Source organism: Cydia pomonella, chromosome 19 (assembly GCF_033807575.1).
Source record: "Cydia pomonella isolate Wapato2018A chromosome 19, ilCydPomo1, whole genome shotgun sequence".
NCBI classification, from domain to species: Eukaryota; Metazoa; Arthropoda; class Insecta; order Lepidoptera; family Tortricidae; genus Cydia; species Cydia pomonella.
This window is the reverse complement of record NC_084721.1, coordinates 11471200-11492162: the sequence shown is the minus strand read 5'-3', so window position 1 is coordinate 11492162 and position 20963 is coordinate 11471200. Positions and strand designations below refer to the sequence as shown.

At 35.3% G+C, this 20963-nt stretch overlaps 1 protein-coding gene across 2 annotated transcripts; it reads left to right on the top strand.

Moving 5' to 3' along the window:
• Positions 1-651: 651 nt before the first annotated feature.
• LOC133528448 (dynein regulatory complex protein 11) lies at positions 652-8326 on the top strand. Of its 2 annotated transcripts, XM_061865842.1 has the most exons (11): positions 652-1130; positions 1717-1940; positions 2259-2472; positions 3137-3362; positions 3465-3657; positions 3741-3954; positions 4034-4337; positions 4460-4735; positions 5093-5317; positions 5553-5680; positions 7669-8326. In XM_061865842.1, the coding sequence occupies exons 1-11, from the start codon at positions 819-821 to the stop codon at positions 7783-7785; spliced, it is 2433 nt and encodes an 810-aa protein (XP_061721826.1). In that variant the 5' UTR covers positions 652-818; the 3' UTR covers positions 7786-8326. The 2 variants fall into 2 exon arrangements, with proteins under 2 accessions (XP_061721826.1, XP_061721825.1); XM_061865841.1 differs by lacking the exon at positions 7669-8326 and having other exon boundaries at positions 5553-6796.
• The last annotated feature ends 12637 nt before the right edge of the window (positions 8327-20963 follow it).

Genomic DNA, 20963 nt, shown 5'->3' with positions numbered 1-20963 from the left:
CATCGAAGCATGGACACTTGTACAGTTGAGTTCATAAATATGTATACATTCATAAATATGCCAGCTGTGCGAGGCAGAAAGTGAATAGAAGTTTGCAGTACCAGACATGTTACAGACCTATTATGCCTCTTTTGTTTTCAAATGAAATTATAGCCGTTATTTGTTTAATGTTACATTCCAAAAATAATAATTGCATTTTGTTATAAAATAATTCTAACAATAAATACCTTGCTTAAAAATCACTATGGGGAACATAGAGATAGTAATTTTAAATGTTTAAAATGTTTATTATAGATGCTATAGAAACCCCCTACTAAACAATGTCTGATCGATAAGTCCGTTGCCATGTGTATGTTACCGAAACGCGTCGAAGCTTGAAGGGGGGAAAACATTTAGTTGATCCACAACTTTGCTCGTGATAAACAAGACTTTCGCAAGATTTTGCGACAAACAGGACTTTTAAAAGCTTGTTTATAAAATAAGCGTTCAAAGTGTGCTTTAGCGTGTACAGCGTGCAACATTGGAAATTTTTATTTCTTTACTCAAATTAAGCAAGACAAACTGAACTGAAGTGAATTTGGTATTAATGAAGGAAATGTGCTGTTTATTCGTTGTTTTGATTATATGTTAATTGATGACTGTATTGATTAAACTGGCGTGTTGTTCTAAAAATATTCAAGATATAATTGTTAAACGTTAAATTGAGCAAAATGAAGCTATGAGACCATTATTTTTGCACAAATTAACAATCATTACATACATTTAATATCTAGACCGAAAACTATACGTTTGATTAAAAGTTCATTAATCATTTCAAAATGTCAAATAAAACATACAATGATTTACTATGCGAAACATCAGAAATCATTGGCGAGGCAACGCAGGCCGATGAGGCAGTGTTCGCACTAGGCGAGGCAGAGAAAACTCAGCTGCATCCTCATCTGTCCGAGCTCAGAGTGAGGTATACGGTCCTCGTACGGCGTTTGGATAACGTATACGATCAGCTGTTGCAACCTCAGAAGAGGTTGATAGTGAAGAGGCTACTCGAGGCGTGTTTGGGAAGGCTGATTGAAATCAAACATGATTTAGTGGAGTTGCATTTGTCGGATTATACGTTTGACGATGATGAGGTGAGATTAAAATAACCTTCGAACGCTTTACGTTATAATTAAAAACGTGCAAGTGAGCTAATGGACCCCGTGTAACAGTGTTGTCTGAAATAAATGATTTTTATTTTTTATTTATTTTAATGTAAGCCTTATACTTGAAAGTGTGAAACTTACTTTGACTGCATACACCTTCAATATAACGACGCCTTCAGAATCCTGCTAAAGTTGCTAAGGTGGTGCGTTGAATATGTATACGGAGGCTCGTATCCTCGATTTCTTTGCCATTATTCGGTTTAAAAAGTTAAGCTAAGACTTTGTGTTCGGTTGTGTCGTTCGTGGTCATTGTTGTTTGCCGTGAGGCTACAAAAGTGTATTTCCTACTGATTACATAATTACAATATAAATCATATACATGTACAATACCGATAATAATTTTGTAATATAACGAAAATACCTCAAGGGCGTCCGTCCGTATCAGTTAATTGTATAATGAGATTATTCTCACGCTACAAATATTCACTCACACGAAGTCCCTTGGTCACAATATTCATCATCTGCAACTTTTCAAGTGTTAATTTTTTGTTCATTTTTTCTTCGGTATTTGCAGGTTTTTCAAAGACTCCAAGTAACACCCAGCGAAGCAGAGCCATGTATCCCTCAATACTTTATAAGAGAAAGAGAGGAAGAGGTGGAGAGTCGGCAGCAGTTTATCATAAATACTTTGAGGAAACTGGGTCATGAGCCTCCGAAGCCTCAAGCGTTGGTACTGACGGAACAGCAGGCGGTGCTCGTTATTCAGAGCCATGAGAGAGCTAGGCAGGGACGATTGAGGTGTGATTCGTATTATTATTTCCTGGTTTTTATAATTAAAAACCAGGCTATCATAAAATAATTATTAACTATAAAAGTGCCGAAATTTAAACAGCTATTTAATTTTTTGTATGAAAATTTTGAAACTATACGATATATGTGTTAGAATACATATTTGCCATCAATTACCTATTGGCATTAATGTTAGATATAGTATTTGTTATTTATTTATTTTGGTAGTAATAATAATAATAAAACAGAAAATAATTTTCTGTAATAAATAAGTTAATTCTGTTTGTCAACCAAATGTCTATTTATTTAACAAACATATATTTTCAGAGGACAGTTCATGAAAGAGATTCGTTTATTGAAAGAAAAAGGAAGAGACCAGAAAGGTGAAATGTCTCCGTCAGCTGCCACAGCTATACAGCGCGTGTGGAGAGGCTTCATAGCAAGAAGAGCGACGAAAAAGAGGAAACAAGAAGAAATGCTTCTAATTGGCATGGAATTACCACCTTATACAGAATCTGTAGCAATTAAGAAGTCTGAAGAAGTACGATACCATCAAAACAATTACTCGCTGCCACTTCACAAATTTTTATGCCGTCTTTTTTATTTTACCCGACTGCCAAAGGGAGGAGGGTAATGTTTCTAGTGTATGTATGTATGTATGTCTGTTTCTTTGTGGCTTCCTGTAGCCTAAACGGCTTGATAGATTTTGATGTATGGGGTATCGTTAGATTCGTCTTGATCACGGGAGTGTCATAGGATGTTTTTTTGGGTGTAACTAAAAAGTTGTAATTTAAAAATACATATATTATAAAAAAACAAAAAACTCGACTGCACACTAAAAAGAGGAAAACAAGCGCCACAAGAATATTGTTGTTGATGCTAAGTATCACAGGCGGGGACCAACAGAGGGTTACTTATAGTCATTTTGGTTGTTTGTTGTTAAGTTCACCTTTTAGCAGAATTTTACTTAAGTAGGTATATTCGTTGGTGGCGGTCAAGTTGGTCCCCGCCTGCGATACTCTTGTGGGGCTTGTTTTCCTCTTTTTAGTGTGCAGTCGGGTTTTTTTATATTAATTTTTTTTTTATACTTAATGTTTTGTGTCGTCATAGTTTATAAAGTAAACGATTTTATATGCTTATAACCCCTGCAACTAGCGGAACGAAAAAGTTGATCCATTCAAATATATATCAAGTTTTTTTTCTAGATAAAAGAATATCGACGAAAGCTACAAAAAGAGCGAGAAAAGGAATATCAAAATGCTCTAGTGACAATCGAAGAACAGCTAAGGAAACAACATGGAGTAAGACTTAATGAGCAAATAGGGGCCGAGTTGAGGAGGTATATTTCCGAGTATTATGAGAGGACTGGAAAATTTCCAGATCTTCCGTCAGAAGAAAGTGGTGGAAGTCGGGCCATGTTTAGCAGACAAGGTAAATTAGTTCATCAATATATTAAGAAAAATTTAGCAACTTGCTGGATCATAACATAAGACTTACCTAATAATAGTTCTAAAGAAGCTATTTCATTCTTAGGCACGAGTCCTGATAGTACATTGAGTAAATCTTCGCCAGTATCATCTAAAGAATCTAAGAAAAGCAAGGAAAGTAAAGATAAGAAAAATGGGAAGTCTGAAGACAACAAGAATAAAGATGAGGAAACAGATTTACAAATGTTCAAGTGTAGTACCTCGAACTTTTTACAAGACGTTATTAGTGCCAATGAAGAGTCAGTACCTAGTTGTAATAAAAATATCTAACCAAAGTATGATAGATAATATAGTTTTATGATTGACATAATCAATTTTTCAGATTTGAAGATATATGGAAATTTAAAGATGACGCTGACAATCTTCATGAAAGATATTACAAGGACATGATAGAAAGAGAAAAAATGGTTATAATTGAACAAGAAATTAGAAACATTGTAGATGAAATGATGCGTAATGAACTCGAGCAGTTACAAGCTGCTTTTGACAGAGATAGAGCTCACAAAGGTAAAAAGGCGAAGAAACCTCAAAAGAAGGTTAGTGTATTTAAATTACATAAAACAAGTAACTAATAATGAATTTTGTTACTGAAATAAAAAGCCAGATTTATCTTAGGTTCGACGTGGAGGAAAAAAGAGCAAAAAGAAAAAGGAAAAAGATTTGACACCAGACAGAACCACGGAGTCATTGTTTGAAGAACTAGTATCAAATGGCATTATCCGTCCATATCCAGTTTGTAAAATAGATGACTATATTGGCGAAAAATCCTTTGTTGGAGCCGAATGGAGGAACGAAGGCCGAGAGCCAATGCCTTGTCTTGGGGATATAAGGCAGTTAATAAAAGAGTATTGTATTCTGCCTCTTGGTTCAGAGCACGTTCGAACTCATGCACCATTAGTGCGATCAGTTTTGTTGTCTGGTAAGATACACAAGGGTAACTGTATTAAACTTGTAGGAATCTATGCGAGAAAAGACTTGATTAGAGTAGGTTAAGGATAACACCGCAATTCACACTAAATTTCCAAAATGTGATGATTTTAGGTCCAGCAGGCAGCGGAAAAAAGATGTTAGTCCATTCAATCTGTAGCGAAGTGGGAGGGGTACTATTTGACTTGTCGCCAGCTAATATAGTTGGAAAATATCCTGGTAAATCAGGGCTTATAATGTTGATACATTTAGTCGTTAAAGTGTCGCGGCTACTTCAGCCATCTGTGATTTGGATGGATGACGCTGAAAAGCCATTTGTGAAGAAGATACCAAAAACGGACAAAACTGATCCAAAGCGGCTAAAGAAGGATTTGGCTAAAATCATAAAAGGTGCATATACGTACAAAAAATAATATTTTTTATTTATTAAGTGTACCTATTTGTATGTTTTCATTCACCTAAATAGTAGCTTATATAATAATATGATAGCTAGCTATGTAAGTTAGAAGTTAAAGCCTGACCAGTAATATTTGATCAAGCGCCATTTTGCGGAATTTTGTTGGAACTAAATGTTTCATACAAAACTGGACTGTTACCATATACATGAGAATAATAGCGCCCTCTTGTCATTTCTGGTCAGGCTTTATATTTTGTATCTAGCCATCTATCCATCTAGAAAAATATCAAAATGTTCACGTTTATATGGCGTGGTGATTTTACATGCTTATGCTATTTCTTTATTTCCAGGAATCTGCCCAGAAGATCGCGTCTTATTTGTGGGCACCTCGCGTTGTCCTTGGGACGCAGAGCAGAAGCTCCTCTTCCAGTGCTATTCGAAGGTCATCCAGATCCCTAGAGCTGACTACGGCAGTATATCCCTCATGTGGAGAACGCAGCTTCATAAAGCTGGGGCCCTGTCGCCTAGACTGGATCTCTCTAGTTTGGCTAGAGTATCGGATTCGTATACTATTGGTAAAGCAATTTCTAATTTTATTATTCAAAAAAATATATTTTGTACTTTAAACATGCAGTCAATATAATTGAATCACCAAACATATCATGTATTGCACCTAACTGTACTACATCTTTTTTTTTTTTTGTGTTCAAAGTTAGTGTTTTGTGTTTTTGTATATCAGCTGTTTTTTGTTATTTATCTTTTCAAAATGAAATAGGTTTTCTACTATACTATAGTTATTTTTGTTTGAAGGGACACTGCTGTCAGCTTTAGACGCATTATTGACCACAAAAAGAAGGTTACAACTGCGCGTGCGCGCTCTAACCGCTCATGAGATCGCCGTACAGTTGAGCACAAGGGAACCTGTGTATGCTGAGCAAGTAAGTTTCTTTCATTTATTAAGAAAAAATATTTCATTCTCTGTATCACTTGGTGTTTACGTTACGTTGTGTAAATTAATGAGAACTACAAAATATCATGTATATTGTCATTCCTTTTTGCTTACAAAAAATATGGTGTGCCTATGCCAAAACAAAAATCATGAGGTCAATTATTTAACCCAATACCTGCTACTTAAGAATGAGTTAATTATTTATTACTTTCAAACATCAAACATTTATTCAGCAAATAGGTTACAGGGGCACTTTTACATGTAATTTTTTTTACAAACAATAAAAATAACAAAACACAATTACAAATATGGAATCATTGAAATATTAGATACTTATTAGAGATGTATACAGTCTCTAAATGTCGAATTAAGTATGTAAATAAACTATGAAAAATACAACCAACAAATACTAAAATTCATTAGAGATGTGAAAGTCTTTAAGTGTTAGAGATAAAATATAATTTAAAAAACGATCATTAAATTATTCTTAGAGATGTAAAAGGTCTCCAAGACTTGAATTAATATAAAATAATAAATAATTAAAAGACAAGAAATTAAATCAGGCAGACAAGAACCGAATGAAGTGTCTCAGCCATCGCCTCCCTCAACCTTCATTTGGGAAAGTGGTGACCCGATCAACGACGCCACCATAAGTAAGACTTTTAAGCGAGCATGACATGTTCAAGCAACCGGGCTGTATTAAAATAAGAGAGAAACAACATTTGTGCTTGTATATTACAATACAGACGGCATTGCGTCTCATAAGCGCCACACATTTTTTTTTATACTACGTTAGTGGCAATCAAGCATACGGCCCGCCTGATGGTAAGCAGTCTCCGTAGCCTGTGTACGCCTGCAACTCCAGAGGAGTTACATACACGTTGCCGACCTTAACCTCCCCCACCCCTCGTTGAGCTCTGGCAACCTTACTCACCGGCAGGAACACAACACTATGAGTAGGGTCTAGTGTTATTTGGCTGCGGTTTTCTGTAAGGAGGTACTTCCCCAGTTGGGCTCTGCAAGACACAAAGCAAGATGACATTCACAATGCCCATACATCTCTTTTGGACGTAGTTTAAGGACGTACCCGGGTCGAAAAGTATTCATAAGGAATATGCCTACCTATAAATAACTAATTACAAATTTAAATTTACTTAGAGATGTAAAGGTCTCTTAAGTGTCAGAATCATTAAAAATAGATTTTAAAAATAGGTATAGGTAGGTATTTTATAAATAGGTAGGTATCTTTACATATCAAATCAAGTAAAAATAAAATTTAAAATAAAATAAAATCTTAGAGTTGTATAAGGTCTCTAAGTGTCCAAAACTAAAATTAACTAAAACAACAGAATCAAGCGAGCACATGACGGTCTCTTGTGTCAGTTCTACTGGACACTAGTATGGTTATTTCACAGAAAAAAAGCGAAAACTCTATTGCTTAAATTTTTATCATACTATCAAGACCAAGCTACTGGCTTCAAGGCATCTTTATCATCTATAAAATCATTTACAGTATAGTACGCCTTACTTAACAAGCAGCTCTTAAATTTGTTAAGTAGGTAGCAAATTCACTATATCATTGGGAACTTTGTTATTAAAACGTGTACAGTTCCCGGCGAAACACGTACTAACCTTACGGAGGCGGTGGCGGGAACAGCAAGTTTATGTTTGTTTCTAGTGTTATACTTATAGTTATGGATATCACTGTTAAGCTTGTATTGAGAATAATTTTTACGTAGTATCTAAGTTTTTATTTATTACGAGCTAGTACATACTAATATTAAAATTGGTTAACCATCTTTCAAATAAAAAAAATCCTTCTATACAAGAAATTACAATGATTCCGAAATATACATGCTTGTCCCTGATCTCATTAGAGTCACATCAAGCTACATCACAACACAAAATTAACATGGTACACCTTCACTTTGTTCTATCTGTGCTTAGGTTAGCTTAGATTGATTTTTTTATTAACAGGACGCCTCGGCAGAAGCTTGGTGGTCTAAAACCCCTCTAGAAAGGAGACGACAAAAGGCTTTGCAAAGAATCGAGGAGATGGAACGTGAAGCCGAGGAAAAAGCAAAAGCTGTGTAAAATAAACTTCTAATTTTAAGTAGTTAGATAATTTATACAAAAACCTTAAACCTTTTATATTGTACCTAATATAAAACTTTTTATAATGTAGCGAAAAATTTTAAGATTAACGAGTGTCATTTTTTGCGTGTATTACCTACAAATAAGATGCTGCGACAGAATCACATTTTGTTGTATTTTTACTGTACCCCAGCGTTTTGCTTTATCATACAAAGTGTTAAAATGTGCATCCCTATCCGAAGTTTCTGCAAACAAAGTATTTTACAGGCTACTTCATTCATGAGACTTAAAATGACAGAAGATTCGTTTTGTTAGATATTGCTTTTTATCTTTTCTCTTCTGTGCAAGATTTTAAATTTGATCTAGATTTGTTGTTGTTGTTGTAACATTGGCATTTCAGGCTAAGCAATTTTCCGTATGACCAGAGACTGTCTCAACATATGGAAAGAGGCCTTTGTTCAGCAATGGGACACAGCATTTTCAAAGTGATAAATATAATAAAATATGTTTTAGTCAACACACGAACAGAAAAAAAAATCCTTAAGTATTCGATTTTTTAAATTATTTATGACTGGCATTGTAGACAAACAAAAACACGTCAAGCCGTATTTTCTACAAACAAAAGTAAATACAAATCTTAGAATCCGATTCTTGCAAGTTACATTTAGAATCTTAAGCAAAAAGGGTACCGGTTTAAAAGGACGAAGCAGTTGGTCGCTCTCACGGGGCTTTCGAATAAAATTAAAGCCAATATCCGATTGAAAACCCGTGTATCTAAAATTGTGACGGTGGCATTTTATAACTTTATCGGAATTCCAAATGGGTTTTATGTTGATACTTTAAAAGAATTAGGTTTTATTAAAAATTTGAATGTTGAAAATTATTAAACCTAATGGAATGCAAAATACATTACCACATTCATACTAATAGACACATCAAAAAGTCAGATTAAGAATGTTGTTACAATCGAATTTATTAAAGTACTATTACATTTTTAAATCAGTCTACTATAACCTCAGAAAAGTTAATCAGAGCTAAAATTACCTAAAAAAACTTCTGCAAAACCTTTCTCAGAATCCCCTTTGATACTGTAAAATTCAAGTTCGCTCAAAAGCGCAACAAAGTAAAAATAAATCACTTTTGCGAAAACAAGTTAGGTAACTGTGTTTTTTCACGCATGGCACAAAGGCTCAAAGCTCAAAGGTGGAGAAGCAAGGTGGAAAGTGTAAAATGGGTTCAGTGCAAAATAAGGACGAGAAGTTTCAGTGACTAGCCCATTTTGCATTTATATCAGCATTGGCCTAAATAAACTACGTAGGTATATACCATTATTAAAAAAAAATGCTATTCATGGAATTCCATATTTAATTTAACAGGCGTATGGTAAATGCAATCTTAAAGAAATTTCGAAACAGAAGTCTTATGAGTGGCATGTTTGCCTGTGGTACAATTAGTTCTATTTGGTATTCTACACTTAAGAAAAAACGGGACCCTAAAATTCTAGAATAAACCTCGTGTTTGTAAACCCTTTGTGAATGAACTGCGAATTTCGAGCTTTGCTATTTTTTTAGGTGCCAGATTACTTAGACCATATTCATCATCACGTACCAAATATTTAACAATTACTCAACACATTGCGCGTTTTGGTCTACTCCTTTTTAAAGCTTTGTTAAAAAGTAGTATTGGATAACGTAGTAAGTTAGTTTGCCGCTTGAAGTAAACTTACGTGGTACGGAACAGCCTGCATGTAGTTATTCATTTTGTCGACTCGTTGGTTTTATTTTGTCTAGCAATGAAATTAAAACCTTTATTATTCGCGATAAAGTGCGCCCTAACCTGTGACCGTCATTGTTTGATAAACAAAAGAGGTTTTACGGCTATCGTTTTTAAATTAACAATTTTGAACACAAAGGAATTAATCGCGTTGATGAAATATTGTTCATTGACCAAATTCATAGGCAATAAATAATATTGGTTACGCTGTTTAAATAGTCAAAAACATAATTATTGGTTGATAATAATGAAATTCTGTTTCACCTGAAAACATGTTTCTTGTTTCAATAATTTAAGTGTCATCTAGATTAATTTTTGCATGATAACCCGATTTACCTATAAATTTTCATTGCACAAATAGGTCTTTTTCTGGTTTTCTGTTTCGTTGGTGTATGTCCCGCCACTATCATAGGCTTAAGTCAGGTCCCCACTGGAAACCAGCGCCACAGATTGCCTCGGCATTATGCCGAGTGGGGATCCTATTTTAACGTCCAATGTTTAATTTTTTTTTTCTCCCATCAGTACCCCTAGTGTAAATAAATTCGATTTCAAAACGTGACGTACGCGTTTGCGTTTAGTCTCATTTTGTATGTGATTTAGAAAGAGCGCGCCAAGCGGGACGTTTTGGAAACTCTAAATCCTATACAAAATGAGACTTAACGCAAACGCGTTCGTCACGTTATGATGTCGATTAAATTTACATGTTCCCGGCGAGGATAAATGGGAATACACCCACAAATGACAGACTCAATATCTTAAGGTATTCATAACAAACAATTCAGTGACATTGCTCACTAGAAAAGAGCATTCATACTTCAAGCAAAGCCCACAGTCACTGCACTTACTCTAACTATCATAATGGAATTGCAGCATGTAGTGTCTGGTTCGCATGAATATTCCGTGCTAGGGGTTATTTAGTGCTAAGATTCGAACCGGGCAACGATTAGACTGGCGATTGCGGATTCCAATTTACCTGTCAGGGTTATGCATGGTATTTTTGAGGGAAAACAGGCTCTATGTTTATTCAAGTATCGATTTTGAGATCCTCTTGTCGATTGTTCGGATTTCAGAAAATATACATAATACAATCCTAAATCTAAAAGATGACATTCAATAAGTGATCCATTTTATTTTGTTTCGAATAAAATGCCATTCGAATATTTATTTTTTGCGATTTTGATTGAGTTTTTATTGTGTTGCACTCAGGGATCGGAAACGGGTATTTTTTAATGGAAACAAAAAATGGTATTATTTCGTTCTTTGTTACTGATTTCATTTCTAATTGGGCAATCTAATAATACGAAGTCCTTATCTAAAATCACAACTAAGTCCTACATTTGAAGTATAAAATAAAGCCAAAGATATGGTTATTTCGAAGTTTATTTATTATTTATTTTATTTTATAAAAAACCGGTTCCGATCCCTGGTTTCACTGTTGTGTAATACCTACATACTATGTCGACAAACGGATTATGAAAATTCGGTTAACTAGGCCTTTGGACCTTGTTTTGTTTTTTTTTTTGCAAAATAATTCCAATAAATTTCCTGGAGTTAATTATGTCATCATGGTTTGTAATACTTCTAAAGTGCCACCTAGCAGTGTGCTAGGTAGATTTACTTAGGAAGGGTTTCAGAGAATCGTCAATTGTTTCTTCGCCACCTTATGTGCAATTCAAACACCAGCACTTTAACTAAATAGAAAAGACAACCGTGTGACCATGGCCTTAATGGTTTCGGCCTCCCTTGCCTGTCGTAAAAGACGAATAAAAGGGGTCAGGGGGTTCACAAGTATTTGTGACAAAAGCCACGGCACTCTCTTTATACTCCATCGTTGTTGTGTTTTGTGAAAAGTATACATGCAATTATATAACCTAAATTTATTTAGGTAATTTCACTTATTTATTTTGGATATTTGGCATATTACTTAATTTGTGCCCATTATACTTATTTGAGGTGAGATTCAGGGTTCTTAATGGTCAGCACCTCATAAGTAACTTTTTTGGTTATTCTGATGTCCATAGCAACGATGACCGCTTTCGATCAAGTAACTTGTTTGCTAGTTTGACAATTGCGAGATTTACATTACAAAATTGAAACTACTCCACGGCAAATAAAGATTTTCAAAAATTAGGAAGACTTGATAATAGCAATGAATTAGGTAACAGAAATAAGCATTTTATCTCTTCATAATGTTTAAGAAGTTCCATTCTACACCAAACACCGTGATAATAAAAACATTTTTTTAAAATGGGGAATTTGCCTCATGTTTGAAATTACACGTATCATTATAATTTAATGTACATAGTTAAGAAGTACCATCAAATAATTGAAACTCTTAAGAGCCGCGATCATAAAACATCTAACAGCACCGATATCAAATTCCACTCAAGTCTAGTCGCTGGAGTTAAATTAAAACCTTTCCCTTCAATAACGCCGTTTGATGTCAAATGGAACAATAGAAACCACCTGCAGACTCATTTAATACGGCCCAAGTTATTAAGTCTAATATTTCAATAAGGCCGCCCAACAAAATCTAATTAATTTGCAAAGTCACAGTGTCAATCACGGGCCTCAATTAGTACTTCCACAAATGTATAGCAAGGACCAAAACGCTATATAACCTTCTTATAAACTCATCCACTTGTGACATTCCTGATTGGACTTATAAGGGGTTCTCAAGAGCGCCGTGAAGTGGCGTAAGTACCGAGACGTGTAAGTGTTGTTAAGTTGTTTTTGAAACGGGTGGGTAAATTGTCCTTTTGGATGGCAGGTGAGATTAGCCACGGACGGTTGAGCATTTTAAGGGCTTTAATTAGTTTGTCAGGGGGAAACAAGTGAAAATTATTGCAGAGTGACCTTAATTTCTTTCAGATTTTCCTATAATTTCTTCTTTGAAATGTCATTATTGAATTATTATCTTTTACATTTTTCACAATTCTTATACTCCAATACTGTATTTATTCCCCGATCAAATTAAAATTAAGATCGCATTTAATTGTACCGACCAACATTTAAAACATTTGTTAACCAGACCACTATTTCACACGCCAAATTAAACCAACCACGAAACACACATAATAAAGTGTACCAAAAACCTTTAGGTATTAAGGCCACATATTATCCCGAAATATAATTCGACATTATGCTCCATAATCCGCTATAAGGGGACCGCCATATTTTGCGAGCTATCTGCCTGTCGTGCGCCACCAGGTGCCTCTATAGTAATAATTTTATGGCACAGCTTAAGTTGCTGCTTCTGACTTATATTTTGGGGTTAACAAGAGTATTTTCAGTAGTTAGGTAGTTTTTTTGACTTGGACTTAAGCTACTACTATTCTGCACCTGCAATGTATTGCGATTGGGTTAAAGTTTTTATAAAAAATTCGCTACCACCTCACAAGAGATGAAGATGACGGATTGATCAAAGTGGGACTACGATAAACATATCCTTACACATTAGTAAAAGAAAATCAGCCCCACGAGTCTAATAAGTCAATTTTTTAAGTTTCCCTTACATGTCACGTGATAGCCACGAGTCGATTACTCTGGTAAAGCTGATGCAAGATATTCCTTGAAGCGATGCCATCTGACTGAGGTGTCGCTTGCTAGTCCAGCAAATCCAGAAACCCTGCTGTACACATTATTATTATTTCGCAATTTCAAATCTTCTTGGTCTAAACATGAAAATTGGTTACACAAGCAACCAACCATGCTGATTTATCTTCTTCTTTCGGTGATTGTGTACTTATCTCATCTTAGTGATTGTGATCTAAATGGCCAACATTTTTAACAAAATAAAAACATTTGTAAACATGTTGTCTTGAATCTCACGTCTGAAAATCCTGAACCGTTGGCCAGACAGGAGTTTCCGGACCATTTATAGGATTATTGCTTGAGGACTACATCTGATACCGTCCGAATGCTTCACTACTTTTGTATTCACTCCGATTTCTCCATGGATGGGATTACGGACTGAAACTCAAAGAAACATCTTAGCGACAGTATACAGATTATAATTCAAATTAGCCGAGTGGTATATTTAAAAATTTATAAAAAGTTATGAACATAGTGCTAATAAATCAACTGTTTTCAATAAATAACGCATATTCTTTATTATGAAAAACGGTTTTTCTTGGACATTACCGTTAACTTTACGTTAGCTAACATTTTTAAATTATTGTTTTAAATAACATAGTTTCAAGCAAATTATATTGAGTAAGATCGATATAAGTTGACAACGATTTAGGCAGCTCAGACAGTGCAGGTGTTATTTTACACGTCAAACTTCAATGAAATTATGACGTTCACTTAACACTTGCACAAGCTAGGCTCTCAACATGGCTGCCAACTTATCTTGGTCTGACTTCTACGTTGAGATATGATGGTGATGAGTCCAAAACCACGAAAAATAAATGTGTGTTATAGAATAACATCGGGAGCCGATTTTGATTTTAATTTCTTGTTCTGAAACTGTTATGGATTTGTTTTGTTAGTTGTGTTAAGCTGTAAAATTTTTGCTCCAGAAATATCACAATATCAATTTTTACTTTACAGGAATAGTGTGTGCCATCTGGAAAATTTTACAAGTATTAGTTAACTGCTTTCCGGTTGGAAACTACCGAACTACTGAGAAAAACACGCGTACCTTTTCACTGTTTTCTAAAGAATTGCAATTCTATTTATTTGATAAAAACAATTTTTTTTTACCACACATTGTAATTGAGATACTGTTTCATTCAAATTTACTATGTGTATCCTTTCGACCAGACAGGATTTAAGTTTTCCACCTATCAACTCTGTTCCTTAGTTTTCTTCGTATTGGGCGTCCTTCTCTAAAGTCACGGGAAGGAAACGAAAGAATATAGTTTATTTAAGGGTTTTGTCCGCGTTTGAGAATTATTGCGGAAGCAAGCATCTTACGTATGGTAGTGTGTGGTACAAGCGAGAAAAATTTTTTTTATTGTCGTGTAGCTTTCTATCTATTGCGCGCCTTACAGATCGGTTAAAGTCACATACATAAATAGCAATTAGGTACCTAAGTACATTTTATCCTTAACAGGCATGATCCCACAAAAAAAACCGCTAAACATTTAATCGTAGGTTGCTCCTTCGTAATTAGTAGTTAAAATATGTAATAAAAGACGCATTTAACCGATTTGAAAAGACCGAAGTGACCGCATAAGAACTCCGCAAACATTTTTGAGCTGAGCTCTAAAAATGATTCATATGGATATATAATCATCATTGGCATTTGCGTCTATTGTGGACGATTTATGGTGTAACGTCGGAGAGACGCCATTTTTGGTGGCTGAATAGACCGACGCAAGACTGACATGGTTTACCACAGGCCTGACAAGAAATATAAAACTATGATGTAAAAAATGTTATCCTTGTTAGTTTTGATACACAATAATTAAATACATAACGGTCTAAAAATATCTTTCTTGATATTTTATTACTAAATTTCAAAACAAAATCTTTTTAAGCATGCCTTTCAAAAATCGCTGGAAAGTTATAGCTTATGGCAACCCGTAATCCGAAGTGCAGCCACCATATGCAGTTGAAAATTTTATCGATTCTTGACTTATGATTTTTATTTATGTCTGCTACGTATGGTTTCAGGATACGTTTTTACTCTGGAATGCTTTACCTCTACCTAGCCTTTAAGAATTTTAATAAGTCGACCAAGCGGGAGACAACAGTACCCCTAGTGTAAGTTTTATCGACATCATAACGTGACGAACGCGTTTGCGTTAAGTGTCATTTTGTATAGGATTTTGAGTTTCCAAAACGTCCCGCTTGGCGCGCTCTTTCTAAATCACATACAAAATGAGACTAAACGCAAACGCGTACGTCACGTTTCGAAATCGAATTTATTTACACTAGGGGTACTGACAATCATGTCGAGTAAGCGTTAGTCACGTAAATACTACCGACAGGTACCTAGGCAGTAATAAGAACTTTGCACATTTCTTTCACTTGCTAGTTTGTGTGGGACCCAATTCGACCGTTGTCTGGCAACGTAATAAGGGTCCTAATATCTAATTCACTAAACATTTCAACTAGACAAAAAACTCGTACAACTGTAACTTGATCTCTGGGTCCATAACAAATAATAGTGATTTAAGACCATGTCTTATAACGGTTATCTACAGGTGATGCAGTCGTAGAGCATAAAGGTGACAGTCCATTTCTGACCGCAGCTGCACTACTGCTCCGACATTACTGCAGCGGCCTGATCGTGTCGGTGTTAAGGTGACAGTCCATTTCTGACCGCAGCTGCACTACTGCTCCGACATTACTGCAGCGGCCTGATCGTGTCGGTGTTATTGTCAATTTCCATAGTAAAATCAATGACGGTACCGACTGCACGTAATATGGTAATTTTAACGTATTTCCGACCGCAGCTGCACTACTGCTCCGACATTACTGCAGCGGCCTGAATACGTCAGTGTTATTGTCAAATTCCATAGTAAAATGATGACAAGACCGACTGCACGTAGCATGGTGATTTTTAGTGTTTGGTGTACATATGACCGCAACTGCAAACCGCACGTCAAATCTTTACAGAAATGTCTTTGGTCACAGATATTAGTAGCTCTAAGCAAAGAGGATATAACCACTACAATATAAGGAGTTTATTACACCCGTGGATAAACAACCCCGATAGTTTCTATGTTTCGCGGTAGTTCCTCTGTATCTTGGCGTTGCTCTTATTGTTTTTGTTTAATGTTTCCTGATAAATTCATTAAATAAACAGTTCTTTCCTTTTTTCGTAGTTTTCCGAGAACAGCTATAAGCTCGAAAGGGCAAGAACGATAGAGAGCCAAATATACGATTTTCAAATTAAGATTTTCATGGTAGGCAATAAGTAGATAGTAGCTATGTATGTATGTATATATAAATTATTTACAAACTAATAATAGTGAAAAAACTGGAAAACTAGTTCGCCTTTGTATTAATGATGAGTGTTTTTTTCCTGTTTTGTGTTCATTTTTGTACAATAAAAAGTTTTACTACTACTACTGCTAAATTACAGGACGCACGTATGTGTTAGAATAAGATCGATGTAGGTATGCTAACCATTATCGTACAATCATGTACACATAGCATAAAAATGTGACAACATAATATTTCTATGATGATTCTAATACCGAACGGAGTGGTCGTATGCAATTTCCTCTCTCTTTCCTCTTTCTCTCTTTCTCTAAATTTTGACTGAGAAAATGTTTCGAATGAAATAGCTTACTCTGTATCCTCTATATTTGTGTTAGGATACTACGAAACCACAGTAGATTACATTTTTTAGTGGCAACAATGGTCGCGCACTGTGCGGCTTAAGAGGAATTTCCTCCCGCGGGCGCTCCGGCTTTAGTATGAGCTCCCTGCCGAGGTTTTTCTGAAGGTCTACAGTAGGGGTTCTTGAAAAAAGAAGTGTACAGGTTTTTAAAGGGTCGGCAACGCGCATGTATCACTTCTGGAGTTGGAGGCGTGCTTAGGAGTTTCAGTGACGCTTATATTTAACAGGATTAATTACTGAATTCTCGCTGACAGTACCGTGGCACAGTGAATTTGGCGTGATAAAATGTGAAAGTGTCGTAATATCATATTATATACACCGTGGGTTGGTAAAATCCGACAGATCTTAACCACGCATTCCTGAGGATCAAAAAATGTTTAGTAAAATTCGGAAAAAAAATGTTCTGTTTTTTTTTTTAGCCGATTTAAAAGCCATTTTCTGCACACAGCACGTTATTTCTTTCTACATCTTGGAGAAAAAAAAAACATTACAACGAAGATGTAAAGTTTTCTTAATTCATCTATAGATCAAAATTGCGAGTGTTCTTTTTAGTTGAGTAATGTTTGTCAGAAGGTATGACTAAACCAAGTCACATAAAGGCAGCGCCGCAGCGAAAAAGGCGTTTTTCACAAAGTTATAGCAGAAACAAATTTTCGCAAGAATTGCCATTATCTCTGAAAGAAGACCGATTACAGAAAATTTGTATGATATTTTAGCCTCTAAATGCGATTAAGAATACAACTTTAAAACTATCAGGTTTTACCAGCCCACGGTGTATAATATCGTGACACTTTCTCACTTTGTCATTTCAAAGCCATTTTTGAGATAAAAGAAGCAATAATTCAGTTGTATTACCTAGAAATACAAAAGGCAAAGTTGTTGTTTAACACCTCATGGTAGCATATGGATACTCAAACGTAAGAAAAATTACAAAATTGAACCACAAGAGAAGCGACAGCGGTTTTAAAATAAAATTGTATTGACAGTTGCGGGGACTTCAAGGCATGAGGGTTAAACAAACTTTGCTACAGAGCGCAACACGAATTTATTTTATCACACCATCACGAGGAAAATATTTATTATTCCAATTAATTTATTAAATATTCTTTCTATCAGCCCATTGGCTAACGTAAATAGCTTTCTTCATAAAGGATTTCTTGTCTCGCCCATCAAGTTTTATATGGTCTAGTCATAAACTGTATCTGCCACGACCACGAGTGCCGTCGCCCATGGACACCTGCAACACAAGAGCGATTATAAGATTTAAATTTGTGCTTTAGTTTGAAATAGGAAACTGGACAATATTAAGTGTAAATTGCGTAATTATAGCTCTTACAAATCAAATTTATTCGTTTATTCTTTACTTTTAGGTAACTAATGAAAGATTGGTTTAATATGAAAACTCAGAAAGATAAATCTGTAATATTTTGCTAACACTGAACGACTGCATTGGAGAATTTATTTTGTCGCATCGCCATCTCCGAAGCCCACGAATCCCTTTGCAAAAATAAAGTAAACCCGGGATAAAAGAGCCTACCTAGCTTTTTGAGGGGACGTTTATCGCAGACTTCTACATCCAGGCGGTACTAGGCCACTAAAAACGTGCAGACACCACCGGCTGGATTTGGCTGCATCACGTGATGCAAGTGGATCAAGTGCGCATACCGTATCCATCACGAGCAACATGAGTCCCGCTCTCGTCGGGTTGCTGTGTGCAGTGGTCACGCATTTAGTCAAGAGGATGGGGAAGATAATTTCAAAATGTTAACTTACCTTAAGTGAAGAAATATTTCTCCTCTGCATTCATTTAATTTGAGTAATTTGGTTGTATTTCTTCAATTTGAAGTTAAATTGTTATTCATTTAATCGGTAAACAAACGATCACCAACAATATCTGGTTTTTTAATAATATTGCGTAGCTGCCTTCGACTGAATGTGACTTTTGTAGAAAGGCAAACTGTTTTTCGTTTTCGTGTACCATTTAGCATTATCGTCACTTACTTCTTCTCGTAAAAAATACAAATAAGTAAATTAGTAATTTTATTTATACGTCTGACAGTGACATTATTCATTGACTTTGGCAATCAACTGACGAACGCTGCCGCGACTGCACGCCGCAAACAGCAGCAGTCGGCCGCTGCAGTAATGTCGCACCAGTAATGTCGCAACGGTAATGCAGCTGCAGTTGGAAATGGACTGTCACCTTAAAGAATATCCGTCCAGGGGTTGGACCTGCTGGGGATATCGTAAAAATCGTCTGTTTATTCTCGTGCCTAGCTTGTAGTTTTATAATGATATCATATTTGAAAACGAAAACCTATTTTTATTTAATAATAAGAGAAAGTTGAAAATATCTCTAGATAAACTACCTGAAATATTGCAGTCATTACATAAATTGATTATATGCATGGGGGTCACCTCTCTCTGCATGTGACTATATGTTAGAATAATCTTCAGTAACATATATAAAAAGTGAAATTAAAAAAAGTACAGGTATTTGAGTCTCGTTAGTAGTTAGTTCGTTTTACTGGACATTTTCCGCAAATCGACAACCATTTCGTGTGAAAAACGAAGTAGCGAACGTAACTCTAACCAGCTACTGGAGTAGCGAAACGACGAAACGACGACGACGACGACGAAATCAAGGATAGTTTTCAGGCTGCAAACTGCCTGTTTTAGTGAAGTCGAAGACCCTTGTTGAGTCTCGGTACTTAGGTATAAGATAGATACGAGGTTTTTACCCTTTATACGTTACATCTGATTGGTAAGAAAACATATCATAAACTTGTAAACGTAACTTACATATCCCACGCAATTTAATAAAATTACGTAACATAAACTTGTAATACGGATAAAGACAGATTTCTTTTATTTACGACATTCTGCAAGTTGGCAATGATTTACAGCCCCGCGCAAAACACTGAATATAAATCATAGCACAGATGGCGCGCGCGTTCAACTGTTTTTGACGATTTTTTCGCCGTCTTAGCTACGTGGCATGTAAATATTAAATGTTGTGTGCGGTGTTTGACGATGAGTGTAACGGTTATTTTACGACGCGTTTTGGTGAAATGTTGAAGATATTCTACTATTAGATGTAGATTTAAATTTCTTTATTTAATGACAAAAGTTACATTTACATTTTCATCAGCATTGTACTTTGCTTCATAATAGGTACCTGCAAAATGGTATAGGTACATTATAATCTTAAAGGTACGATCTTTATAAAAAGTACATTTGTAAAATATTAAAATGTCAAAATGGATAAAAACTAACACACATTCATTTGAGATATGTCAGTAATACATATTAAAATAATAGAAGAGCAATAATAATGTTAAAAAAGTCAATAGTAAAATTTAAATTAAAACAATTCGTTCTCATCACGATCGTCAAAACACTACATAATAAACATAAAAAAAATTGTGAATGTTTGTGTTATGCGATACGAAAGCAGCGTAATATTGAATTCGTTATTAAGCATTGTAGTACAATTAAGTATAAACATATATGCACTTTTGAAAGAGATAAGAGGCAAGCGAGTAAAGGAATTGTCTGATGGCAAGTAATTACCCATGGACACGTGCAACACGTGTGTTTTTAGGTTCCTCCTTCGTAATATATCCAGATTGATCATTAACACAATAGTTATTTGTTTTACAAGGGGGCAAAGTTGTTGTTTATCAGCTCGTGCTAATATTGATACCTGAGCAAGCGAAAGATTCCAAAATTGAACCACGAGCGTAGCGAGTAGTTCGGGAAGTGGAATCTTGAGCGTTGCGAGGGTTTCAATGCACGAGGGTTAAACAAACTTTGCCTCCGAGTGAAACACAAAATTTTTCCCCACACCAACACGAGGAAACTACTAACTATGAAATACCAAAAAATTCAAATGAAATCAAAGCCAAATGAACGTAATAAAAAAATAATCATTCAAAATCATCATTTAAAAGTCCATTCAACTAGCTAACATAAGGAAACAACTCAAAATTTGCATTTGATTACTTTGCCCCACATGTAGATAAAATGCAACTTTCTCATTCGTTTTTGAACAATTAAGAGGTCCTTTACCAGTTGGTGTGGTGAAAAATAATTTACAGTACAT

Bases quoted from the DNA above. Each gene is read 5' to 3' on its own strand.
- LOC133528448 (XM_061865841.1), top strand. From the start codon at position 819: ATGTCAAATAAAACATACAATGATTTACTATGCGAAACATCAGAAATC. The intron at 1,131-1,716 runs GTGAGATTAAAA...CGGTATTTGCAG, and splicing joins ATACGTTTGACGATGATGAG to GTTTTTCAAAGACTCCAAGT. The intron at 1,941-2,258 runs GTGTGATTCGTA...ATATATTTTCAG, and splicing joins GCTAGGCAGGGACGATTGAG to AGGACAGTTCATGAAAGAGA.